A 24,434-nucleotide genomic window follows, 5' to 3' on the forward strand; every position below is an offset into this window, starting at 1 on the left:
TGTTGGCCCTGCGTAGACACATTCCCTACGCCTTGGCCTGACTTGCATCTCCTCAGGAATGTAACTGCACATTGTGGCGCCGCAGACCTCCTGTCTGTCTCTGTGAGCTGAAACCATTTCCCTCAGTGGAAACAAAGCTTTGATTTACTTTAATTTCACAGATAAGAAACAATAAACTGTGAAGACAATAAAGCCTCCACACACTGTGTGTGATTTATCCTGGCTGAAATATGAGCAGAGGAAATCTCTGCTAGCTGCTAGGCTAATTTATACAATGTAAAATGCCATAGGCTTGTGCTAATAACGTTAGCATGTTGTATTTGTGGGGAAAAACATTTCGTTTGTCTGTGAATGCTGCGAGTTATAGTGAAGCTGATTTGTGTTTGAAACTGTCTCTATTAAGCCGTGTTTAATGTGTGTTTGCTGTGTGTTTACTGTGTGTTTGCTGTGTTTAATGTGTGTTTAATGTGTGTTTGTGTGTTTAATGTGTGTTTAATGTGTGTTTAATGTGTGTTTGTGTGTTTACTGTGTGTTTACTGTGTTTAATGTGTGTTTACTGTGTGTTTACTGTGTGTTTGTATGTTTACTGTGTGTTTGTGTGTTTAATGTGTGTTTAACATGTGTTTAACGTGTGTTTACTGTGTGTTTGTATGTTTACTGTGTGTATAATGTGTGTTTGTGTGTTTAATGTGTGTTTACTGTGTGTTTATCATGTGTTTAACGTGTGTTTAATGTGTGTTTACTGTGTGTTTGCTGTGTGTTTAATGTGTGTTTAATGTGTGTTTGCTGTGTGTTTAATGTGTGTTTAATGTGTGTTTGATGTGTTTGCTGTGTTTAATGTGTGTTTAATGTGTGTTTGTGTGTTTAATGTGTGTTTGTGTGTTTAATTTGTGTTTAATGTGTGTTTGTGTTTAATGTGTGTTTAATGTGTGTTTGTGTGGTTAATGTGTGTTTAACGTGTTTACTGTGTGTTTAATGTGTGTTTAATGTGTGTTTAATGTGTGTTTAACATGTGTTTAACGTGTGTTTACTGTGTGTTTGTGTTTACTGTGTGTATAATGTGTGTTTGTGTGTTTAATGTGTGTTTACTGTGTGTTTATTATGTGTTTAACGTGTGTTTAACGTGTGTTTACTGTGTGTTTAATGTGTGTTTAACGTGTGTTTACTGCGTGTTTAACGTGTGTTTAACGTGTGTTTACTGTGTGTTTAATGTGTGTTTAATGTGTGTTTGTGTGTTTAATGTGTGTTTAATGTGTGTTTGTATGTTTAATGTGTGTTTAACGTGTTTACTGTGTGTTTGTATGTTTACTGTGTATAATGTGTTTGTGTGTTTAATGTGTGTTTACTGTGTGTTTATTATGTGTTTAACGTGTGTTTACTGTGTGTTTAATGTGTGTTTAACGTGTGTTTACTGTGTGTTCTGAATCAACGAAACTTGACAGCACATCACAGACACCCCGCCGCCAACTAGTGACGCAGACACAGGCCATGTGTGTAGGCTGCGGTGTAGAGCTGACACACAACTATAAATCCACCTTAAGACACTGTTAATTATGACACACTCATTTGAGGACATTGCGACTGTATTGTTTTACACCAGCCAATCAGATGAGACGGACTGTTCTACACACAAAATGACATTGTTAGTTATCAAATGGAGCAAAGAAAATTCATTACAAAATAAACAAATCACACAGAATTTAGACATGTTGCATTTTTTGCAGTTTTGCTTTTGTGCAGCCACGTTCAGGAGTTCAAATGAACAGTTTTGAACAGTTTTGGTCTTGAACATCGAACGCAGAGAGTTACTGAACATTGAACAAATGTTACATTGGTTTCTTTTGCACAACAACGTTCAGACATTGAAACAAACAGTTTTATACTTTATTACACACCTGTGACTGTTAATAATAAGCCCATGGTCCCCACATGAGGACGTGATTTCTTTCAAAAACTACTCACCGTTTAAGGTCAGTGCTTGTTTTTTTAATCCTTATTAGGTCCTTTTCATCTCAACTAGCTGGGAGAAATTAAAAATACACACCAAGAAAAAGCCGGGGTCTGAGGGACGTTAACGAATCGCAGCCTCATGCTGACGAGATTTAAATCCTCCATTGACTCCCATTCATCTGAAACTCAGCCAGTACATCAGCTAGTGTTCATCTGATGATATGTTTGACTATTACATCCTTATGATCTTGATATGAATTTAGATTATGAAGTTGATGGGTCTGCATCATGTCTCTGTTTGTCTCTGCTTGTCTTCATGTCTGACAGACAGGGTCCAGCTCAGCTAATGTCTCCAATCAACATTTAGTCTGTGAGCTCAGTGTGACCTCGGCAGGAGATAAATTTGGCTGTCAGTGCAGTTAAATGCAGCGTGACTCCACTGTCAGTCACGGGAATAAACTTTGTTTTGATGTCATGCTCCGACGTCGATGTATAGAGGAGGTCAAAGGTCACCAGGACAGCCTGATGAATGAGTCCTCTGTCAGTCCTCCTGAGTTCATAGTTTGTTTTGGATCCAACAGTCGGAGCCCAAAAATACAACCAAACATCATGGGACATTTGGAAACTGAGGAATTGTGTAAATATAACGTTTACTGTTCAAGTACTGGTTATTATCAGAGTTAATAAGTGGGCTGAACTTTAGTGAAGGAAACTGAAGCGTGTCCACTCACACAGGAAACACTGTACACAGGTCGAAATGATTGTTTGCATGTGAGAAGTTGAAGCTTCAACAGGATGTGAAGTCTCTGTTGCAATTTGAACTTTTAGTTTTAGGTTTGAGCCCTGTGGGCAGATTGTTTGAAAGCAGTTGATGCGTCAGTGAAAGTAAAATTGTCTCAGACAGACTGAAAGCAGCTGAAGTGTGAGTTTGTGTCTAGACAATGACAACAGTCATTTAAATTATCTGAACTGTCAGTTTTAGGATTAAGAGCTGAAGGCTGGAGGCAACCTGAGCAGGTAGAGGACAGTGTACCTGAGCAGGTAGAGGACAGTGTACCTGAGCAGGTAGAGGACAGAGTACCTGAGCAGGTAGAGGACAGAGTACCTGAGCAGGTAGAGGACAGTGTACCTGAGCAGGTAGAGGACAGAGTACCTGAGCAGGTAGAGGACAGAGTACCTGAGCAGGTAGAGGACAGTGTACCTGAGCAGGTAGAGGACAGTGTACCTGAGCAGGTAGAGGACAGAGTACCTGAGCAGGTAGAGGACAGTGTACCTGAGCAGGTAGAGGACAGTGTACCTGAGCAGGTAGAGGACAGAGTACCTGAGCAGGTAGAGGACAGAGTACCTGAGCAGGTAGAGGACAGAGTACCTGAGCAGGTAGAGGACAGAGTACCTGAGCAGGTAGAGGACAGTGTACCTGAGCAGGTAGAGGACAGTGTACCTGAGCAGGTAGAGGACAGAGTACCTGAGCAGGTAGAGGACAGTGTACCTGAACAGGTAGTTTGGGTTTATCAGAAGGTAAAAGAGGTTAAAGTCCCTGCAGAGTTGGCGACATTAAAACAAAACAAAACAGGAAAAACAGGCCTTCAGCTGAGCGTATCTTCGGCCTCCATCAGTCTGTAGCAGATGTTTGTTTAACTGTGACTCCAGAGCCAACATGGCCGCTGCTGTAACCACTCAGGGTCAGACTTGTTTAGATGTTCAGTGTCTCTGGTTTCCATCAGCTGATCCATTAAATTGAAGAACTTCAACCGCCATCTGGGAGTCATGTGACCAGCAGTGTTTCCCTCTAATGAAATAACAGTTTGATGGACTGATGATGGTGAATACTGTGTGTGGTCTGAGATTTACCTTGTGGAAATGACAGAGTCTGATAGATGGACTATTATACACACACACACACACACACATGCAGAGTTAATGGAGCAGTTATTTCTCTGGTTGTTGCCGTGGAGCCAGATAATCATCGTCCAATGACATCACCGCAGGCTGACGTGCTCCAAACCAAGAAACAGTCCGACACTTAACCCCCCCCCCCCCCAGAAAAACTGCTGATTGGCCTTTTTAAATTTGGGTTCATGTCGTTGAAACAAAAGAGATATCAGATGTTAATCAGACTGAAAGCAGCTGAAGTGTGAGTTTGTGTCTAAACAGTGACAACAGTCATTTAAATGATCTGAACTGTCAGTTTTAGGATTAAGAGCTTTATTTTGTTTATTTTGTCAGATAGAGAACAATTTGACGAGCTGTGTCACATTTACAGCACAGATCTGTGATAGGCTGCTGCTCAGCTCCTCGTTCGATTGGCTGTTAGTTTGATGAGTCTGTTTATGTCTCTTAGTTTTGCTGTTTTCATGTTTTCATCCTGTCAGAAAGATGCTCCTGAAGCCCGTTCTTGATCAGGTACCACCCTCTCTGAATAATATGAACACCAACCCCGTCTCATTCCAAAGTCGTCAAATAGCAGTGCTTGGTCAGTGACTTCTGGCGTCAGACACAGACGACAAAAGCCTTCCTTTGACATCAGCATGATACGCAGCCGGTCCAGCAGGGTCGGTGGGACAAGGACTAAAGTTAAGGGGGTGAATGTCTGAGTCAGCGTTCACTTCCTGTAAGACTGTAAAGCCAAACCCTGTTCTTTTTTCATAAACCCAACCATGTGTGTGTGTTGGCTAAACGTAACTACGTGTGTGTGTTGGCTAAACGTAACCATGTGTGTGTGTTAGCTAAACGTAACCACGTGTGTGTGTCGGCTAAACGTAACCACGTGTGTGTGTTAGCTAAACGTAACCAGGTGTGTGTGTGTTGGCTAAACGTAACCCTGTGTGTGTGTTGGCTAAACGTAACCATGTGTGTGTGTGTGTCGGCTAAACGTAACCACGTGTGTGTGTTAGCTAAACGTAACCAGGTGTGTGTGTGTTGGCTAAACGTAACCCTGTGTGTGTGTTGGCTAAACGTAACCATGTGTGTGTGTGTCGGCTAAACGTAACCACGTGTGTGTGTTAGCTAAACGTAACCACGTGTGTGTGTGTTGGCTAAACGTAACCATGTGTGTGTGTGTGTTGGCTAAACGTAACCACGTGTGCGTGTTGTTGTAGGAAAAAAACATCAGTTGGTGGTGTTGTACCGAAGTAGTGCTTTTATTTTGAAAGAGACTGTATCAAACTGTACATTTCCTGTGAAAACAGAAGTGTATTTTGAAAACAGACAATGCATGTAACAGGCTGAAGTTGACACGGCGTCCCAGAACGTCAACGACCAACACACCCAGGGTACCTTGGACGGCTGTGGCTCAGGAGGTTGTCCACCAATCAGAAGATCGGTGGTTCATTCTTGGGCAAGATATTGGACCCCAAATTGCTCCCGATGGCTGTTCCATTGGTGTGTGAGTGTGTGTGAATGTAACTCATAGTGCAAAAGTGTTTTGAGTGGTCGGGAGACTAGAAAATGGCGATACCAGTGCAGTCCATCTACCATTTAACTTGCATGTTATATGTGGACGTGGAAAGTTCACGACCAAACGTGGACATGTGACGAGGTCACAGTGAGAACGTGTTGACACCACACAGGAAGCAAAACCTCTCTGACATGCTAACAGTTAGCCACATTAAATCGGCTTCTCTTTACCAGAGGTTTGGTTTATAACAACGTCCTGCAGCTGCTGAACACAAAAAACAGACGTGTTGTAGGTGATTATCCACATAAAAATTACTTCTTTTTAAAGAAATAAATAACGTCCACCAACTATGAGTCAATGATGACATGAGTACACTGGCAAACAGCCAATTAGATTGCAGCAAGGCAAAAAGCATGAAGCCCCACAGAGCATTAAACTTGTCATTATTTACATCTGACTCTCCGTAAAACAGAAGATTTCTTAAGTATCAAACTTTTCCTTGAACCAGTTACTACTGAAATAACTCAGTGTTCACAGTACAACGTATAACCTGCTGATGGCTCTAACATGGTCTCTGCTGTGAGACAGAGGAGCTTCGGCTCTTATTGAAGTCGTCTCTGGCGCTGATGTTGCAGATCCAACATGCTTTTTGTTACTTGAGACATTTATCACCTCTGAGATCCAAACCTGTCCTCTGTGTCTGATTTCAGCCACTCCCATCGCTCGGCTGCCAGATAGCACCGTGCCAGCGCCGGTCCCAGTCCACTTCACACTCAGGCAACATTTTAATGGAAACAGGACTGCTGATAACACGAGTGGAGACAGTGAAACATACAGACGCATTCAGTCAGAGAGAAGAGGAATATGTGGTGTGTTACAGAACAACTGAAACAGGCCTGTGGTCTCAGTCTGAGTGAACTCAGCTGTTAAGATTTATTTCTTTTGTATCAAATTTGGGGATTTTTTTCTCTAAGATTGTCTTTTTTTAATATTTTGCTGAGACAAACAAAAAGCTGTTTTGTCTCGTCTTCTCCTGTATTTGTTCCCTCTCTTCCATTTGATGAGCGTGATGTCACATGAACCTCCTCAGTTTGGTGAACCGACCCTCCTTTGTCTCCAGAGAGAGGCTCAGATTTACAGATGGACAGTGAAGTGCTCACACCGTGGGACTCACAGGGGCGGCGTGTTAGCATGTTAGCGTGTTAGCTGGTAATAGCACAGTCAGGCAGTTCACAGTGGTTTGTAATTATAGAGGCAGATGCAGTAAAATTAAATTGGACGTATTAAAGTACACGGTGGTCTGCAGTCCTCTGTGTTTATGTAATTACAGGAAGTGACACAATTAGATCTGAGTTATTGTTACAGCGACATGATGAGACATTCACTGTCTCACAGAAAGATCATGTTTTTTTTTTGTCATATCCAGAGCACATTTGAATCTGTTTGAAGTGAAACACATGTAACAGCTGTTGGTGGGAGTTCATTTCATTGGTGGAAAGTAACTAAGTGCATTTACTCACCTGAGTTTCCTGCCACTTTATACTTCTACTTTACCACATCTCAGAGGGAAATATTAACTTTACTACATTTATCTAAAAACTTTACGTTACTTTACAGATTCAGATCAATAATATAAAATATAATCAACTGTGTATCAGTATGACAATAGCAACGGTAACAATGACATCACATGTCAATAACAATCATTTAGCGTCCCTGTTATATGGCGACTGATCTCGTCCTCTGCTCGGAGGGTAAGGAGCTCCTGGACCTCATTGTTTGAGTTAGCTGCTAACTGCTAACAGCTGCTGTTCTTCTTCTTTGAGTTAGCTGCTAACTGCTAACAGCTGCTGTTCTTCTTCTTTGAGTTAGCTGCTAACTGCTAACAGCTGCTTTTAAATCTCCTGCAGTGGGTTGCACACATAACATGACGTCAGAACGTCACACCCGTACCGCCCATGACCCCGTCCTGCTGGCGGTCCCTTTTACACAGACGTTGATTCGGCGCTGTTACCACCTTCATTTCCGGCTCAGAGGTGAAACCTCTCTGCCCTCGCCACTCCACGATCTTACCTTTTATACAAAATGGCGAGGTGGAATAACGGTGTGAAATTCCTGCTTGAAGAGGAAGTGTTGAATGGTTTCAAAAAGGTTTTTGTGATTTTCTTACCTCGGCTGCCGGCTTAAAGGCGAGATAGGTCTGTCCCTCCGCTCTGTGATGGTTATTATGGAGTGATATTCCAGCCTTGAACAGAAAGTGTAAAAGGTTCCTGTGTGAAATAGTTGAAAGCTCTGGGAAAAAGCTGGTACAGGAAGTTGGCTTTGAGTTGGGATTGTTATGTTAAAGAATTTCACGTTTTCAGACATTTTGAAAGCTGTGAAGGTCATTGTTGTGAGTGTAAAGTCAGTGCGTCACATGGAGCCTCATGTACGGAGAAAACATCAGGTTGAAATGAAGCAGGACGATCCTTGAAGTTAGAAACTGATCACAAACTATCTGAAACATCTCTGGATGAAGACATGAATGTCACTCATTGTGTAACTGTAGGACAAAGAATGTTAATTAATGTTAATGAGTCTGGACAACAAGACTTCATTCTGTCTGCCAATAACACAGCAAATACATATTTATATCTGCAGGATCTGGTGGAATGAAATATTTTTATCCTGATGGGTTTAAATCAACAGTTTCATGTGCAGGTGTGAAAAATAGAGCTGAAATATAAAAGGTGCTTCAGGTCGTGGTTTCACACTTACGAAACGTTTGTTGTCGACAGCTGGGTCAGTTAAAATGGAAACTTATCTCCTAACAGTGAGACTGAGAGACGCAGCTCAAACTTGTCTTTTTTTTCTCATTTTTGATTGTTTGTATTTATGTTTTCTTAAAAAACACATTAATTGTCAAATCCATAAAATGTCACAATGATAAAATATATATTTCTCACAGCCTCTCAGAGGTAAATCAAGTTTGTTTTCATATGCAAGAAACTTGCTTTGGTGTTTTAGTGCGCAGAAAACAGAAAAATTACAAAAAAAAAACATTTGAAAAAATATGTAGTGTTGCTGTTTAATAAATGAGAGAGCTATGTGGGAACGTTCAAAGACTCACAGTGTCAGGAATAAAAAATGTCCAAAAAGTTGTGTGTGGCTGAAACACAGTCAGAGTCACCAGCTTCACCCTGCTTCAGTCACAAACAGAGGAGTTTGTCCGTCAGTCAGCTGATCCATTAATCGACTGATTGTTTGAGCAGCAGATGGAGCGGAGCTGTCTCCGTCCCCTCCATCAGCCTGAATGTGTCCCCGTCTCTGTCCAGCTCCCGTCTGGTCCATCAGACCACCCCGGAGCTCCGAGCACCTGAACTCACCCCGCAGCCTTTTCTACCAGGAAACCGCAGCACAATGTGTCTTTGTCGTGTGTTTATTGGAGCCTGTGATTCAAACAGAGGCTCAGTCACAGAGACGGAGGGTGAGGGGGGGGTCAGAGGGGGAGACGGATGCAGATGGAGGTGACGGAGGGTGAGGGACGGGCTGTGTTGGTTTACGGCTTCTGGTTGGGTGGTGACACAGAGGGTGGGTGGACTGCGTCTGAAAAACATTTAAAGACAGCTTTATTTTAAAAAGTTTCAACGCAGTGATTAAAAGAGATGAAAACATTAAAAACATTCAAACAAAGACCAGTGAAGATGAAGATGAAGATTCTGAGGCTGAGTGAGGTCATCAGGAACCAGTCTGATCCGGTCTGAGTTCATTTCTGCGTGATGTTTAAGGACTCTGAAGGCGGATTTATAGCTGTGTGTCGGTTCTTTGCAGAGCCTATGTCGTAGCCTACACACATGGCCTACGCTGCTGTGAACAGTTACACCTCCAAACACGAGTCGAGGGAAATGGTTTCACTTTATTAGATGTGATGTAACAGTACGTTCCTGTAAATGAGTGAATTTAACTCAACAGTTTGTGGTACTGTGAGTTAGCAGCATGCTGCTGTAGAGTTACTGTATTTCACTGCAGATATTACTGAGTGACTGTAGCAGTATGCTCCCATATTTACCAGCATGATTTTCACAATAAAATTCTAAATTTGTTTAAATATCCCAGTGAAAGCCTTTAAGGAGATAATAATGTAATTTATTGTGAAATATTACAGTTACATATTGTAACTTTCTGGAAATAATTTACGGTGTATAATCTCAAGATGAAAATGTCTGATATATTACAGAGTTAAATTATTTTGACTATAAATGTTATATTTTTACTTTTGGCTCTTCCTGTTGTGTCGTTTCCTGGTTGAAACTTTCTTCCACACAGCTGAAGAGATGTAAAAGTGACCTACAGAAGACGATATGAAAACAGAGTGAGGGCTCTAAACGGTTAATCAGAGAGAACTAAAATGAATCCAAACTGAAATAGACGTATAATAAATAGGAGGTTGTGTGTTTTGCTGATGTCTGAGTCTGTGTGAAGGTCACTTCATTCTAACACACCGAGCTAAATGTTTCCCTGACGCAGCGAATTCAAAGCTGCTTTGTTACCCAGACGTCAGTGAACACACCACACTCCAGTTTTCTCTCTGTCTCCTTCACTGATGCAAACACCACAGAGAGAAAATACAATGTGAGAGTTATTTAAAGGGTTTGGTGTTTTAATAATTCTGACTTGTTTGGTATCAGCTAACCATATTTTATATATTAATTTTAATCTATATTAAGTGCATTTAGAGCAGAGGCGACCCTCACTGAGAGGTTTAGGGACACTTTTTGATCTTTGATGGAGCGGGGCTAACAGGTTCCCTGTTCAGTTTCCTGAACACACAGAGATGAAAAAAAAGCACCATTTAATTACCTTCAGTTAGCAGTTAGCAGTTAGCATTCGTGACATTCCAGGAACCCCAAAATACGTTAGCTAGAGATTAGTACAGAGAGTTGTTGACTAGAGATGATGCGCCGTCTCATGGCGGTCACTTCCTGTCGACGTTACAGATCAGAAGTACAGAGAGTTGTTGACTAGAGATGATACGCCGTCTCATGGTGGTCACTTCCTGTCGACGTTACAGATCAGAAGCACAGAGAGTTGTTGACTAGAGATGATACGCCGTCTCATGGTGGTCACTTCCTGTCGACGTTACAGATCAGAAGCACAGAGAGTTGTTGACTAGAGATGATACGCCGTCTCATGGTGGTCACTTCCTGTCAGTGTTACAGATCAGAAGCACAGAGAGTCGTTGACTAGAGATGATACGCCGTCTCATGGTGGCCACTTCACAGTGAGGAGGCTGATGTCAACATTTCTTCACATTGATGCTTGTTTGAATGATAGAACCTGAACACAGCATTAGCTCGAGTTAGCAGTTAGCTTTTCTGACCATTCCAGGATTTAATGTTAGCCTTGGTTAGAACACACACACACACGCACACATTCAGCAGGGTGATGGATGGTCCAGTGAAATCGTAGTCCAGTTAGAGAAACTTTATCTGTCTCCTCTGTCTGCCCAGCTGTCTGTTGTCTGCACACACAAACACACACACACACACACACAAACACACACTCTGGTCCATCTGTCGACCTCTCCTCTCTCTGGTCTCCCCCTCAGCTCAGCAGGCTAATTAACTAATGTGCTGATCTTTCACTGCCTCTTTGTGTTCCTGAGAGTGTGTGTGTGTGTTTCAGTGTGTGTGTGTGTGTGTGTGTGTGTGTGTCACAGGGTTAATTGTTGCACTCGGCTTACTGTACCTCTCTGCCACCGGAGTAAAAACTTTATTATCCCTCCATTCAGAAAACGTCGTCGTCTCTGTGTTTCAGCCGTTAACTCTTCTTCTACTGTCTCATTAGAGGCAGCCAGTCGCAGCAGATATTCTCATCACTAATGCTAATCGTCCTCGGCAGGAATGTGACTCTGTGATGTCGTCGCTTTGACATATGAGGAGTTAATCTGAGCCCAGCAGTCACCAGGATTTATTTTAGTGTTTCATCAAAGCAGCAGGACGTCGTTGTGAAGAGCTCCCTCTTCTTCGTCTCCTTCTTCTTCGTCTCCTTCTTCAGATGTATTAATGAAGCCCAGACCTCAGTGTTAAGAACTTTGTGTGTGAAGTTGTGTTTTATTTGCCGAGTGTAAAACACCGCGGTGACGGGGCAGCAGATTGCAGCTGTGTGTTGTGAGCTGTCACTTTGTGTTCAGCAGTCAGACTCCTGTTCAGCGTTCTGTCTGTCTGACAGTGAACGTCACTGGTTTTCCTCTCAGAGTGGACGTTACATTGGTTACACTGGTTACACTGTCAGAGCAGCTCACAGATGTTTATGTTGATCGTGATGCTGCCAATAATCAGTGAAGCCTTTAGTTTGAAGGAATACTTCACCTGTAAAATGACCATTTGTAGATCAGTTAAACCCTTTTTCTAAAAAATGATTTGTGAACGCAGGAACACCTGTTAACAACAGGTGATAGACTCCTCTCCCAATGCCAGTGGAGTAGAGCCATGTACAGCACTCTGTAGACAGTACGGCTGGAGGAGGGACAGCTCCGCCCCTTCATGATGCTGCAGTGCTAAATGTGAGACACGTGTAGAGACAGTGATGAGCGATATGTAACTCCAGAGAGGAAATATGTCTTTCTGCCTCGTGTTGTCAATTTTCACAACACATAGAACAAAAAAACGCACCAAACTCAGCGTGTGAAGTTTCTGTAATCATGATTTTTTTTTCGGGTGACTGCGAAGGCCGTAGAGCAACATGGAGGTCTGTGAAAATGTTACAGTGGTTGGTTCGTTTTAATATCTTGTACTTACTCGGTCTCTCTTTCAAATTCAGTGCTGACTAAATGTGGGTTGATGTTTGAGCTTAGATGGAGACAGATGGTATTTTGTGGTAGCACATCTTTGCATCTCTCTGGTTAAGGGGCTGAATTTAACACGTCCACCCAAGTGTTGTTTTTTCATCACTGCCGACTGGAACAGATCAGAGCCAGAGCCGATAGATACCTGCGACTACGTCAGAGTCACTGTCGATTGTAACCTTCCCCATTAAAGACAAAAGGCAGATGTCACCAGGTGTCGGTGGGTTTTTTGAGCAGTGGGAAAGAAGTTTTGCTCAACGTGTGTTACCATGAATTCAGGAAGAAAACTTTGTTTTACTTGCACACCTCCACAAACGAAGAATCCATAAAAGGTGATACACGTGTTTGTGAAGTTCTTACCATCTGACTGGATAATAGGGCTGCAACTAACGATTATTTTCATTGTCGACTAATCTGTCGATTATTTCTTCGTTTAGTCGACTAATCGTTTTATTGAAAAGTGTGTTATTTTGTTGAAAAATGTCGGTCTATCTCTCCCAAACCCCAAAATGATGTTATCTAATGTCTTGTTTCGTACTCACGCCAAAGGGTTTTAGTTCACCGTCACGGGAGAGTGTGTAAAGCTGCCAATATCTGAACGTAAGAAGCTGCAATAAGAGTGTTTTGGGCACTTTTATAGAACTTTTCCATGAAAAATGACTCAAAACGATTAGTCAACTACTAAAATAGTCACTGATTATTTTAATAGTAGATTAGTCATCGATTAGTCGACTAATCGTTGCAGCCCTACTGGACAGTGTGGACCCTGTTTACTTTCAGTCATGAAAAATGTTTCCCTTTTTTGGATTATTTGTCCATCGTGGAGGGACAAGAGACAAATGGCTTTCAAGATAACACATGGTGAGTAAGTGATGTACAGATGGTCATTTTACAGGTGAAGGATTCATTTAACAGTTCCCAGAGTCCAATGTGATGTCTTTATGTTAATCTTTTATACAACTAAGAAATTAAAACTTGGAACCAGAGACGTTTTCACATTTTTCCAGTTTTTTGCTGGAGAGTGATCAAAACAGACGAGATCGTCAGAACAGTTGAATTTCTTTTCTTTTCTAATTGTTTCATCAACAGATCATCTTCGCTCTAATCTTCTAACATGATTATCTCAGGAACGGTAAAAAAAAATTGGCACAATCCAACCAATGAGCTGCTTTGTTGTGTTTGTTGTTGTTGCTGTTGTTTACAGATGAAAGCAGATAAACAAACAGTGAGCAGCTCCTCCTGAATGAGCCGGATCGATGTCAGTGTTCCTGTTGGGTAGAGTTGCCCCACAGCTGTCGGAGGCTCTGCAGCCATTTTACCGTCAGCTTGTGTCGGTCTTTGTGCCGAGCGTCAAATGTTCTGTGTCCATACGTCAGGCAGCTCCAGACAGTTGTATGATAACAGAGTTGTGATGGGCATCGACAATATAACATTACACTGATTTATTTTGGGTTTGCAGAGTCACAGGGTGTGTATGGGAGAGTGTGTTCATGGTCACGTGTGGTTACAGGACAGGAACGCTGCGTCAGAAGAAGAACTGGAGGTCTGATGGTAGAGACGTTGGATGAGAATAATCCTGAGAGCGCTCAGCGTGTCGGAGCCGAGAAAATGTTTCTGAGGAATAAAAATCTGAGAGCAGAGAAACTGACAGAGGAGGAACTGATGCTCGTTTGTTTCCACGCTCACTTTCTCATATTCTCTCTTATTGATTAATGTGTCCGAGCTGAAAACCAGAAGCACGATATGAAGCGCCGCTACAGTCGACGGTTCAATTCCCAGCGGGACGCCCACGCTCAGAAACATATGCAGCATTTTAATGCAGCGAGCCACCAGAAACTGCTGGAGGAGGAAAAGCCTCCATTTTGTCTCGTTGACGACTGCAGATTAAGATGAAACTGATTTCAGAGTGTTTTCACTGTGTGTGTGTGTGTGTGTGTAATCAGAGCTGTCAGTCAAACGTAAACGGAGTAGAGATGGCTGCCAGGAGGAGAGTGAAGTTTCCGTCCAGCTCAGTGTTACTGGAGCTGCTGAAGCTTTATGAGAGAATCAGTGAGAAGACAGACGGAAACAGATCAATACCTCTATCTGCCTCCATCACACACACACACACACACACACACACACACACACACACACACACAGCTGGCCTAATCTCTTCCCTGTCAGAGGAATCCTCAGTGTGTGTTAGAAAGCTTCTTGTAAATAATACAGGGTTTTAAAGCTCCTCATCAGACTGAAGGTGAAGGATCACACACACACACACACACACACACACACACACACACACACACACGCACACACAAACAAACACACCTCAGCTCACAGTCTGATGGAGCTGAAGAGTCACAGCTTCACTGAATACAGTCAGGACAGCTCACACACCTGCCTGTCTCAGTGCTCACCTGAGTCTGAACTGTGGATGCTGATTCAGTTGAACCAGCTACAGAGACTCATCTCATCTCTGCCTTCACCACGGTCACTACTATTCCATTAGTCCTGCTAATAGAGCTCCGACTGTTTGGCCTGTGAACGTCAGATTCAGATCTTGAATTGAAAACAATCTACAGTCTTTATTTTACTTCCCCATGAGATTCTACTTCTCTCCATAGTTCTATCTACTGACTTTATTTAAGCTTTACACAGGCCAAAAAGTAATTATACTTCTCTTGTACATTTTTATATCCACTCTGTGTCTGCATCCTCTCAGCTACAGGAACCATTCAGATAACAAAACAGTTTGCTCTATAAAACAATTATTGTTGTTTTCAACTATTTTCTATTCCTGTAAAATGCTTCAGCATTTCTTTGTCCAGCCTTTAAGTTAATGTCAACCTTCGACAGTTTTACAATTCAGCTTCCATCTTTTCTGTCAGTGTTTGTCTTGTTAATTCAGTTCAGCTTCCAGTTCTGATCATTTGACCTGGTAGCTTCAGCAGTGTGGTCAGTGCATCTGAGCTTTTATATCTTTCAGACTATTTGTTTCATATTTCCACATTTGAAGTAGTGAATTTCAGCTGTCAGCAGCCACACACACACTTTCTGCAGCAAATGCATTTATTCGTTCTTACCTGCAGGTACAGCTGGACTAAATATGCAAACAGTGCTTAGGAAGTCAAAGATGCTTCAGGTCCCACAGAGACGAGGCGAGACTCCTTCGTAGCATTCAGTGAACACACATTGGAACAGACTAGTGAGTGCTCAGGTGTGCAGCATTGAAGAGGCCCCGCCTTATATTCTGGCAAATCCTGCGTAAAGAATTGTGGGATCCTTGACACAGGAACAGTCCTTGGTGGAACTCGATGAATTCGCCTCCTTGAAACACAGACTCATCCTCACTATGACCTCGTCACGTGTAGGGATGTCCCGATCACATTTTTTTTGCATCCGATCCGATACTGGGTCCTTTTTTTTTTTTTAAACCGAGTCCGATCCGATACTAAAGCATTAAGAAAGAAAAAGACAGAATGCATCCAAGCTGTCCCATAAGGTTTGTTTTTTATTTAGATAGTATCCAAAAAGCTTACTGGTGATTCAACAGCACAAAATGTAAACAAATTGTAAACAAATTGTCCCTCCAGAGTTGCCGTAGCGCTGTGGTAGGCGAGGTTCCGTCGTTAGGTGTGGCTGTGTTGCTCGGAATAAAGAGAGAAGCGGTGGCCGCTGAACCTGTTCGTTTATTGCTCATTAGCTTCGCTCTGTTAGCTGAACCCAGGACGCTCAGTGACAGCACATTGTAAAGTGGAGGCAACAGTGAACAACATGGATGAAACACCTGGCTATTTTTGTTGTTTTGATTCCTCTGATCTTTTATTACCGATTCTGATTTTGTAAAAGTAACGTGATCGGTGCCGATACCTGATGCGAGTATCAATCAGTGATTTACAGACTCCATGTTTGTTCCTCCTGGTTTGTTTGTAGTAAAGCAGTGTGTGAAAGAAGCATTGAGGATGTTGACGGTGATGTCCACTTACTTTTGGCCACATATTGTAACTACAGTGTGTTTAAATGTCCCCAACAGGCTCCTGTAGTTTGACACATGTCCTAACTGTCTGTCTGTCTCTCTGTCTCTCTGTCCACAGTCATGACCCAGTGAAGCTGACTCTTCATCAGACCTGCAGCCAGCTCTTCTCTCCTCCTCCTCCTCCCCTCCTCTCCTCCTCCATCCCTCCATCCTCTCCTCCTCCTCCTTCTCCTCCTCCTCTCTCTGTCCACCATGCTCCCCTCCTCCTCCTTCTCTCCTCTCCTCCTCTTCCTCCTCCTCTCCTTCCTCCTCCTCTCCTCCCCCCTCCTCTCTGCCCCAGCTGTTCCTCCCCCTCCCTCCGTGGCGTCTGGCAGGGTGGTGTACCGAGCCTTCGACACCTCCCTCACCCACCTGACCGTCCACCGGAGGACAGGTGAGGTGTTCGTCGGCGCCGTCAACCGAGTGCTGAAGCTGTCGGCCAATCTGACGGAGCTGAGGAGTCACATGACCGGACCTGTGGAGGACAACGCCAAGTGTTACCCTCCGCCCAGCGTCAGGGCCTGCGCTCACAGGTCAGTCTACACCTGTCTGTCTACACCTGTCTGTCTGATACACCTGTATAACATCTCACCTGTCTGTCTGTCTGTCTGTCCCTCAGGCTGGAGTCGTCAGACAACGTGAATAAGCTCTTACTGGTGGACTATACTGGGAACAGACTGGTGGCGTGCGGGTCGATCTGGCAGGGTGTCTGTCAGTTCCTCAGACTGGAGGATCTCTTCAAACTGGGAGAACCGCATCACCGCAAAGAGCACTACCTGTCTGGAGCCAGAGAGGCTGATGGGATGGCAGGTAAGCAGGGATGGAGGGGGCGGGGTCATACACACCTGCAATATTTGTTCCTAAACTATCGTCTTTAACACGCACACACTTACACAAGCACACATGCTAAGGTGGGAAACTAGCACCAGCCAGTTCTTATGTTTTTGTGGGTTTTGAGTTCGTCCATTCATGTGGACGTAGTATCTCAAGAACACCTCGAGATAATTTCTTTATTTTTGGCACAAACGTCCACTTTGACTCAGCAATAAACTGATTAGATTTTGGTGGTAATAGGTCAAAGTCACCGTGACCTCGTCCGTCTTATTTCGTGTGCGTGATGTCTCAAGAACACTTTGAAGAAATTTCATCAAAATTGGCACAAACGTCCGCTTTGAGTTAACGATAAAGTGATTAGAATTTGGTGGTGAAAGATCACTGTGACCTCACAAAACATGTTTTGCCATACCGCAAGAATTCATACGTTAATTATGACAAAATTTCATTCAGATGTCAGATGGGATGAAATGATGAAATTTTATATCCAAAAGGTCAAAGGTCAGCTTGACTGTGACATCATCATGTTTTAACGTCATATCTCAGGAACAGAAGGGGAGACATTTGGTCAGATACTGAATTGGTGACTCTAATCTTGAAACTGTGCTGATTGTATAGATCTTCTGTGTGTGAAGCGTCCATGTTTTCACTGACATGGATGGAGACTGTCAGAGACACTGGACTGGTGGGTGGAGTCATACAACCACAGGGTGGACTGGTGGGCGGAGTCATACAACCACAGGATGGACTGGTGGGCGGAGTCATACAACCACAGGGTGGACTGGTGGGCGGAGTCATACAACCACAGGGTGGACTGGTGGGCGGAGTCATACAACCACAGGATGGACTGGTGGGCGGAGTCATACAACCACAGGGTGGACTGGTGGGCGGAGTCATACAACCACAGGGTGGACTGGTGGGCGGAGTCATACAACCACAGGATGGACTGGTGGGCGGAGTCATACAACCACAGGGTGGACTGGTGGGCGGAGTCATACAACCACAGGGTGGACTGGTGGGCGGAGTCATACAACCACAGGGTGGACTGGTGGGCGGAGTCATACAACCACAGGGTGGACTGGTGGGCGGAGTCATACAACCACAGGGTGGACTGGTGGGCGGAGTCATACAACCACAGGGTGGACTGATGGGAGGAGTCATACAACCACAGGGTGGACTGGTGGGCGGAGTCATACAACCACAGGGTGGACTGGTGGGCGGAGTCACAACCACAGTGCAGTGATTCAGGTTTTATCTGTAGTTGATTCAATGGAGAGTTTTCACCATGAAGGTCTCAGGGTGTAAACACACACGATGGTCTCTGCTGTCTTTTCTCCTGCAGGTTTAATTTCAGACACACTCATCAGACTTCGAGCTGATATCATGTCAGTGTTTTGGTAATTTCGATGCCCAGAAAGAAAAACAAAGCTCCAGTGTTTCCTCTCCACTTTGTTCTTGACAAGCTGCAGAAGCGTTTCAACCTGCAGGTGTCAATCATGTTGTCGGGTGTCAAAATGTTTTGCAGGTTTTTATTGTAAATCAGCTGCCGTTGTTTTTTAGTTTGAACAAAAACCTGAATGAAGACTGTCGGGACAAAACAGCAGATGATTGACAAACAACAGCGGCACTGACAACATCTTCATATCTCGTACCAGATCTGCGTTCCCACACACACTGTTTACAGTCTGTCGGCTGACACACACACACTGCATGATGTGTGTGATCACATGTCACGCACAGTTAGTAATAACTCATATTTAAGACTTGATCTCATGATTCAAAGTTCTGAAACGGTTCTGAAGGCGAGGACTGGATATCACAGTACAGTTTCTATGCGACACCAGTAAGCCCAGTAACAGTGCAGGCTGGGTGCACCAGTACCAGTGCCCTAATGGTATGTGTCCTCCTCCTCTTCCTCTCCAGGTGTTGTTGTTGGTGAGGATGACTGGACCGCCGACCCAAAGAGGAAGAAGCCGGTGAAGGGCGGCAGCCGCCTCTTCATCGGCGCCGCCATCGATGGAAAGTCTGAGTATTTCCCCACGCTGTCCAGCAGGAAGCTGGTGGAGGACGAGGAGAGCGTTAACATGTTCTCTCTAGTCTACCAGGACGAGTTTGTCTCCTCGCAGATCAAGATCCCGTCGGACACGCTGTCCCTCTACCCGGCCTTCGACATCTACTACGTTTACGGCTTCTCCAGCCGCACCTACGTCTACTTCCTGACTCTGCAGCTGGACACGCAGCTGACGCAGATGGACGCCGGCGGAGAGAAGTTCTTCACCTCTAAGATCGTCAGGATGTGTTCCAACGACACCGAGTTCTACTCGTACGTGGAGTTTCCTCTCGGCTGCACCAAAGACGGCGTGGAGTATCGACTGGTCCAGGCCGCCTACAAACAGAAACCAGGGCGGCGGCTGGCCCAGGCACTCGGCCTGTCAGAGGACGATGACGTCCTCTTTGTCGTCTTCTCACAGGTGAATTACTCCGTCCTGATTGGATGTCTTTCGTCTGGTCTTTCCTTGTCCTTTTCTTTTTCTCTCCTTCTTTTTTGTTGTGGCTTTTTTTTCTTGTTTCTTTCAGACTTTTCTTTGGTCAGTTTTGTTTTTCTTTATTTGTTTTTCTTTTTGTCTTTTCATTCATTGTTTTTGTCTGTTCCGATGTCTTTTATCTCTTTTTGTTTTCTTTTTCTTTCTCGTCTTTGTTTTTGTCCTTTGTCTTCAATCTCTTCTTGCTCTGTCTCATTTTCTTTACTTCCTCTGTAACTCAGATCTCTTTCTTTGTTCCTTTGTTTCTTTTTCATTCTTCTTCCTGTTTATTTTCTGTCTTCAGTTTTTTCTTCTGACTGAAGTTTTCTCTGTTGATTCTTCTGCAGGCTGTTTCTTTATTTCTGTTTTCCCATCCTTTGTGTCCCTTCTTTCTTTCCTCTTTGCATTCATCCTTTTATCATTTGTCCTTCTGTCTCGTCTCGCTTGCTGTGAGATCACAGACTCGTCTCAGACAGACGTGGTGTAGTTGGGAGTCTTGCGTCAGAGGTCTGAACTCTGCTGGTGTTTCTTTGTGTTTCCAGGGTCAGAAGAATCGCTCCAACCCTCCCAGAGAGACCGTCCTCTGTCTCTTCACCCTCCACGACATCAACCTGGCCATGAGGGAGAGGATCCGCTCTTGTTACCGTGGGGAGGGACGACTCTCGTTACCGTGGTTACTTAACAAGGAGCTGCCCTGCATCCACACGGTGAGTTCCGCACGGACCAATCAGAAACCGGCGCCAACGGCTTCAACTGAAAAGACTGTTTTCAGTTTTCAGATGTCAGAGTGAGTGTCTTTGACTGAGTGTGAACACAACACGACAGGCTTCATTGAGACTCAGCTGCCTCAGTGTTTGTACGTCACATCAGAACATTCTTCTGTTCTCAAAACCAGGATAAGACCTTTACGTGAGTATCAGTCTGGATCGAACTAACAATTCAATGATCAGCGATCCAGTATCACTGATGCAAAGTAAATCATTGATCTATAGGATTAAAGGATCTATTAAGGACACACCTCTGTTTTAACAGTGTGTCACTGTCAAACAGCCGAGAGAGACGACAGAGAGGAAATATTTTCTTTTTTTTCACGTGCTGTTTCAAGGTAAAACATGACGTAACGTTACCTGCCTGGCCGAGCATCTCACTCTGCTAACATGTTGCAGCGACTCTAGCTGCTCTGTTTCAGCAATGTTCGGCTTACAAAATGTCCGTGCAGGCTGAAATTCAACTGAGCTGTTGTGTTGAGAGACGCAGAGACGTAAACCAACAGTGAGGAAGAAAAAGAATTAAAAACTACATATAGTTTGATCAACTGCAAGTAGAGGAAAAGTAGCTGCTAGCTGCTAGCTGCTAGGCTAATTTATACAATTCAAGTACAAGTGCTAAAGCTAATAATGAGTGACTAATGAAAAACAACTTTTTGGTGATAAACCTTGAGGGTCTGTGTCCACAGGGTTTTTCTTCAGCAGAAATGAATCTAAATCATATCGTGGCAGATTCTGTAATCGGGGCAAATATGGTATTATTGTTGTCCAAAGAGACGATTTGATTTAAGTTGTCTCTAACGTGGACACTAGTGTCCGTGTGAACACGCTCAACAGAGAGGAGGAGCTGAATTATTTGGTGTCGCTGACACACGTCGTGACGTTAATCAGTTTTACATGTTTCAGATCAGTTTGGTTCAGCAGGTGAAGAAAAAGCAGACGCTCTGAGATCCAGAGAAATCTGTCTTTGTTTCTGTCTCTCAGAGGACACCGTACATCGTCTGACCGCAGGCTGCCTGCAGGCTGCAGCACACACACACACACACACACACACACACACCTCATCCCTTCCATCAGCGTGTGTCTGATTGGCTGTGAGTCGTTTGGTGGTTAGTTAGCTGGTTGGTTGGTTTGTTAGTTGCCGGGGGCGACCCCCCCCCCCCCCCCCCTTCCAAAATCCAAGCTCGGCCCCCGAATTCATCTCCTGGCGGGTTTCCCTGCTCGGTTGCCATGGTTACCACTGCAGGCCATTACCGCCGTGAATAAGAACATCTAACCCCCCCCGACCTGAAATAACCCCACTGCAGACGGACAGAGAGACGGAGGGTTCTTCTTCTTTTGTTTTTTATCCGTTCATTCAAAGACAGGAAGTAGATCTGTGTTTAAACTTCAGAGGAAGAGGCCGGTCATCTTCACAGATCTGTGTGTGTGTGTGTGTGTGTGTGTGTGTGTGTGTTTTTAGGGCAAAGACGGAGGAGGCGGGGCCTGTGTCCAGGCTCTGACCTCCTTCTTTTATCATACACAGCAGGGAGGGAGTGTGTGTGTGTGTGTGTGTGTGTGTGTGTGTGAATGTTCATGCATGGATGTAATATGACAGTGTCCTTGTGTGTGTGTGTGTGTGTGTGTGTGTGTGTGTGTGTGTGTCTCAGTCTTGTTTTTCATTAAGTGTCACCAGCAGGCCGCCTGTCCGCACAACATGTAACAAGCTGTCCTCAGTGTGTGTCTGTGTGTGTGTGTGTGTGTGTGTGTGTTGTACCTTCAGAACCTTCCTTCACAGTTAATGATGATCTCTCTGCTGTATGCACACACACACACACACACACACACACACACACACACACACATGTGGACTTGTACCCTTGTGAGGACTCTCACAGTAACAGGTGTGTTTCTCTGCAGTCTGCTGCTCAGACCTCTGCACACTGAGCCTGGTGAGTTTTTTTCGCTGTGTGCATTGTAAGAATTCGGAAAATGAGACAAAATGAAAAGACACATTTCCTGTCTTGTTTCTCTCTCTACTGGAGTTTTTCATCTGTCACCACTTGCGCCCAGTGGTGTCAGGGGAAAACGCGGAAAGACAACAACAAAAGCTAAGATAGTGGGAGGGGCCAACAAGCACCAACTTTCACCCAGGAGGCCGATGTTCACTTCCTGTAAGATTCTAAAGCCAAACCCTGTTCTTTGTTCCTAAACCCAACCACGTGTGTGTGTGTGTGTGTTGGCTAAACGTAACCACGTGTGTGTGTGTGTGTGTTGGCTAAATGTAACCACGTGTGTGTGTGTGTGTGTGTTGGCTAAACGTAACCACGTGTGTGTGAAAAAAATGTCAGTTGGTGGTGTTTTATTTTGAAAGAGACTGTATGCAAACTGTACATTTCCTGTGAAAACAGAAGTGTATTTTGAAAACAGACAATGCATGTAACAGGCTGAAGTTGACACGGCGTCCCAGAATGTCAACAACCAACACACCCAGGGTACCTTGGACGCCATATGTTAATGACCAAACGTGGTCATGTGACGAGGTCACAGTGAGGGTGTGTTGAGGAGGCAGCTGTGCGTCAGTGTCACATACTGAAGGCACAAGAAAGCGTTTATATTTTGGACGAGAGCTCGTTGGTGTCTCTTCAGAGACATTCGACTCAGTTCAGGATGAACCGAGTTGTGAACAAAATTTTTCCATCTCATCTGTAACTATACCAACATACTTGTGATGTCATCAGTCTGGGCGTGGCCTCTCTGTGGACAGACCTACAGTTTTATAATGTAACGAGAACAGAACGTTTAGTAAATAAAGAACGAGCACAGAGGACGGAAACACTCTGAGCTATAAATAGTGATTGAGAAACAAAGTGAACACACAGAGTTGATCTGAGCCTCATAAGTACATTTCCACCATGTTCTGCTGCTGTGATGCATCGAGGCCTTAACCCGCTAATGACAGGGTGTTAGCCAACCTCTGTGTGTGTGTGTGTGTGTGTGTGTGTGTGGACCCTGTAATAACGCTGCGGCCCCTCCCTGTTCCTATACTCTCTCTGCACACAGACACGTACAGAAACATGAAACTCTCGGAGGATCAAACATTTTAAATCGTCTCCGTCAGACGTCCAATCAACACGATGAAATAACAGATGACACGTTTCCTCTCAGTGTGACACAGATACACACAGCTTCATGTACACACACAGACACACTCTGGTTCTGCTTTGACTCGGTGGAGATCTGATTGTTCTGCTGAGACATTTAAAGCTACAGGTGTGTGTGTTTGATTGATTGACAGGTGTCTCAGCCTGTCACACACCCTCAGATGGATCGTTACAGTCTGAATGACACAGCTTATTTCCCTGCTGGACTGTGTTTATTCGTAGACTACAGACGTCAGCTGTATCAAAGTGCGCTGACCGTGTCTTCAGTTGTTCTGGTTATTCTCTTCCTCTTTATTTCTTTCCCTGGTGCTGGTGTGTTTATTAAGCGGAGTCATTAGGCCTCAGGATATGCAGAGATGTTTTAAACATTTTCAGCTCAGTGGACTTGGAGTGGCCTCGCTGTGTGCAGCAGAGGGGGAGCTCAGATCCACTCATGTCTCTGTATCCACTCTTTAATGCAGACTCTGAAAAAAGCTTCACACTCAGCCTGAACATGTTGCAGAAACATGACGTATCACAGGTGTGATGCAGCAGGATATGACATGTACACATGTCAGCACAAAGGGCTTCGCTCTTGTTGTGTTTCTGAATCAGATGTTTTCCTCATTGTTGGACACTTCTCTCTGTTTATTTCCCTACAGCAGAACTGTTATCTGTGTTAGTGGTGCTGGTTTAACAAGGAAAGACAAAATGTTTTGACACACAGACTGATAGAGGGTCAAAGGTCACAGTCAAATCAAGGCTATAAAACTGAATGCATATTAAATGTTTAAATTTTGACCCTCGGAAAATGGACGTCCAGCGGGCGGCTGTGTTCATGGTGCTGCTTCAGTCTAAAATAAAAACTATAATAGCTGCTGCAGAAAGCTCAGACCTCTGTCTTTCACGCCATCACATTGTCCACTTGCGATGACATCATTACGTTACGCCACAAGTAGCAGTGTAACAATACACACATTCGTACTGATGCGTTCAGTATGGGACCCACAGGTCGA

At 44.1% G+C, this 24,434-nt stretch overlaps 1 protein-coding gene across 1 annotated transcript in view; it reads left to right on the forward strand.

Moving 5' to 3' along the window:
- The window catches only part of plxna3 (plexin A3), a 167,343-nt gene that overhangs the window by 23,018 nt on the left and 119,891 nt on the right, over positions 1 to 24,434 (forward strand). The window contains exons 2-5 of the mRNA XM_033629559.2: positions 16,253 to 16,706; positions 16,793 to 16,983; positions 18,931 to 19,478; positions 20,072 to 20,236. Coding sequence (XP_033485450.2) covers positions 16,387 to 16,706; positions 16,793 to 16,983; positions 18,931 to 19,478; positions 20,072 to 20,236 — 1,224 coding nt within the window. The 5' untranslated portion in view covers positions 16,253 to 16,386. The remainder of the gene's footprint in view (positions 1 to 16,252; positions 16,707 to 16,792; positions 16,984 to 18,930; positions 19,479 to 20,071; positions 20,237 to 24,434) is intronic.

Source organism: Epinephelus lanceolatus, chromosome 8 (assembly GCF_041903045.1).
Source record: "Epinephelus lanceolatus isolate andai-2023 chromosome 8, ASM4190304v1, whole genome shotgun sequence".
In the NCBI taxonomy this organism is placed as follows: Eukaryota; Metazoa; Chordata; class Actinopteri; order Perciformes; family Serranidae; genus Epinephelus; species Epinephelus lanceolatus.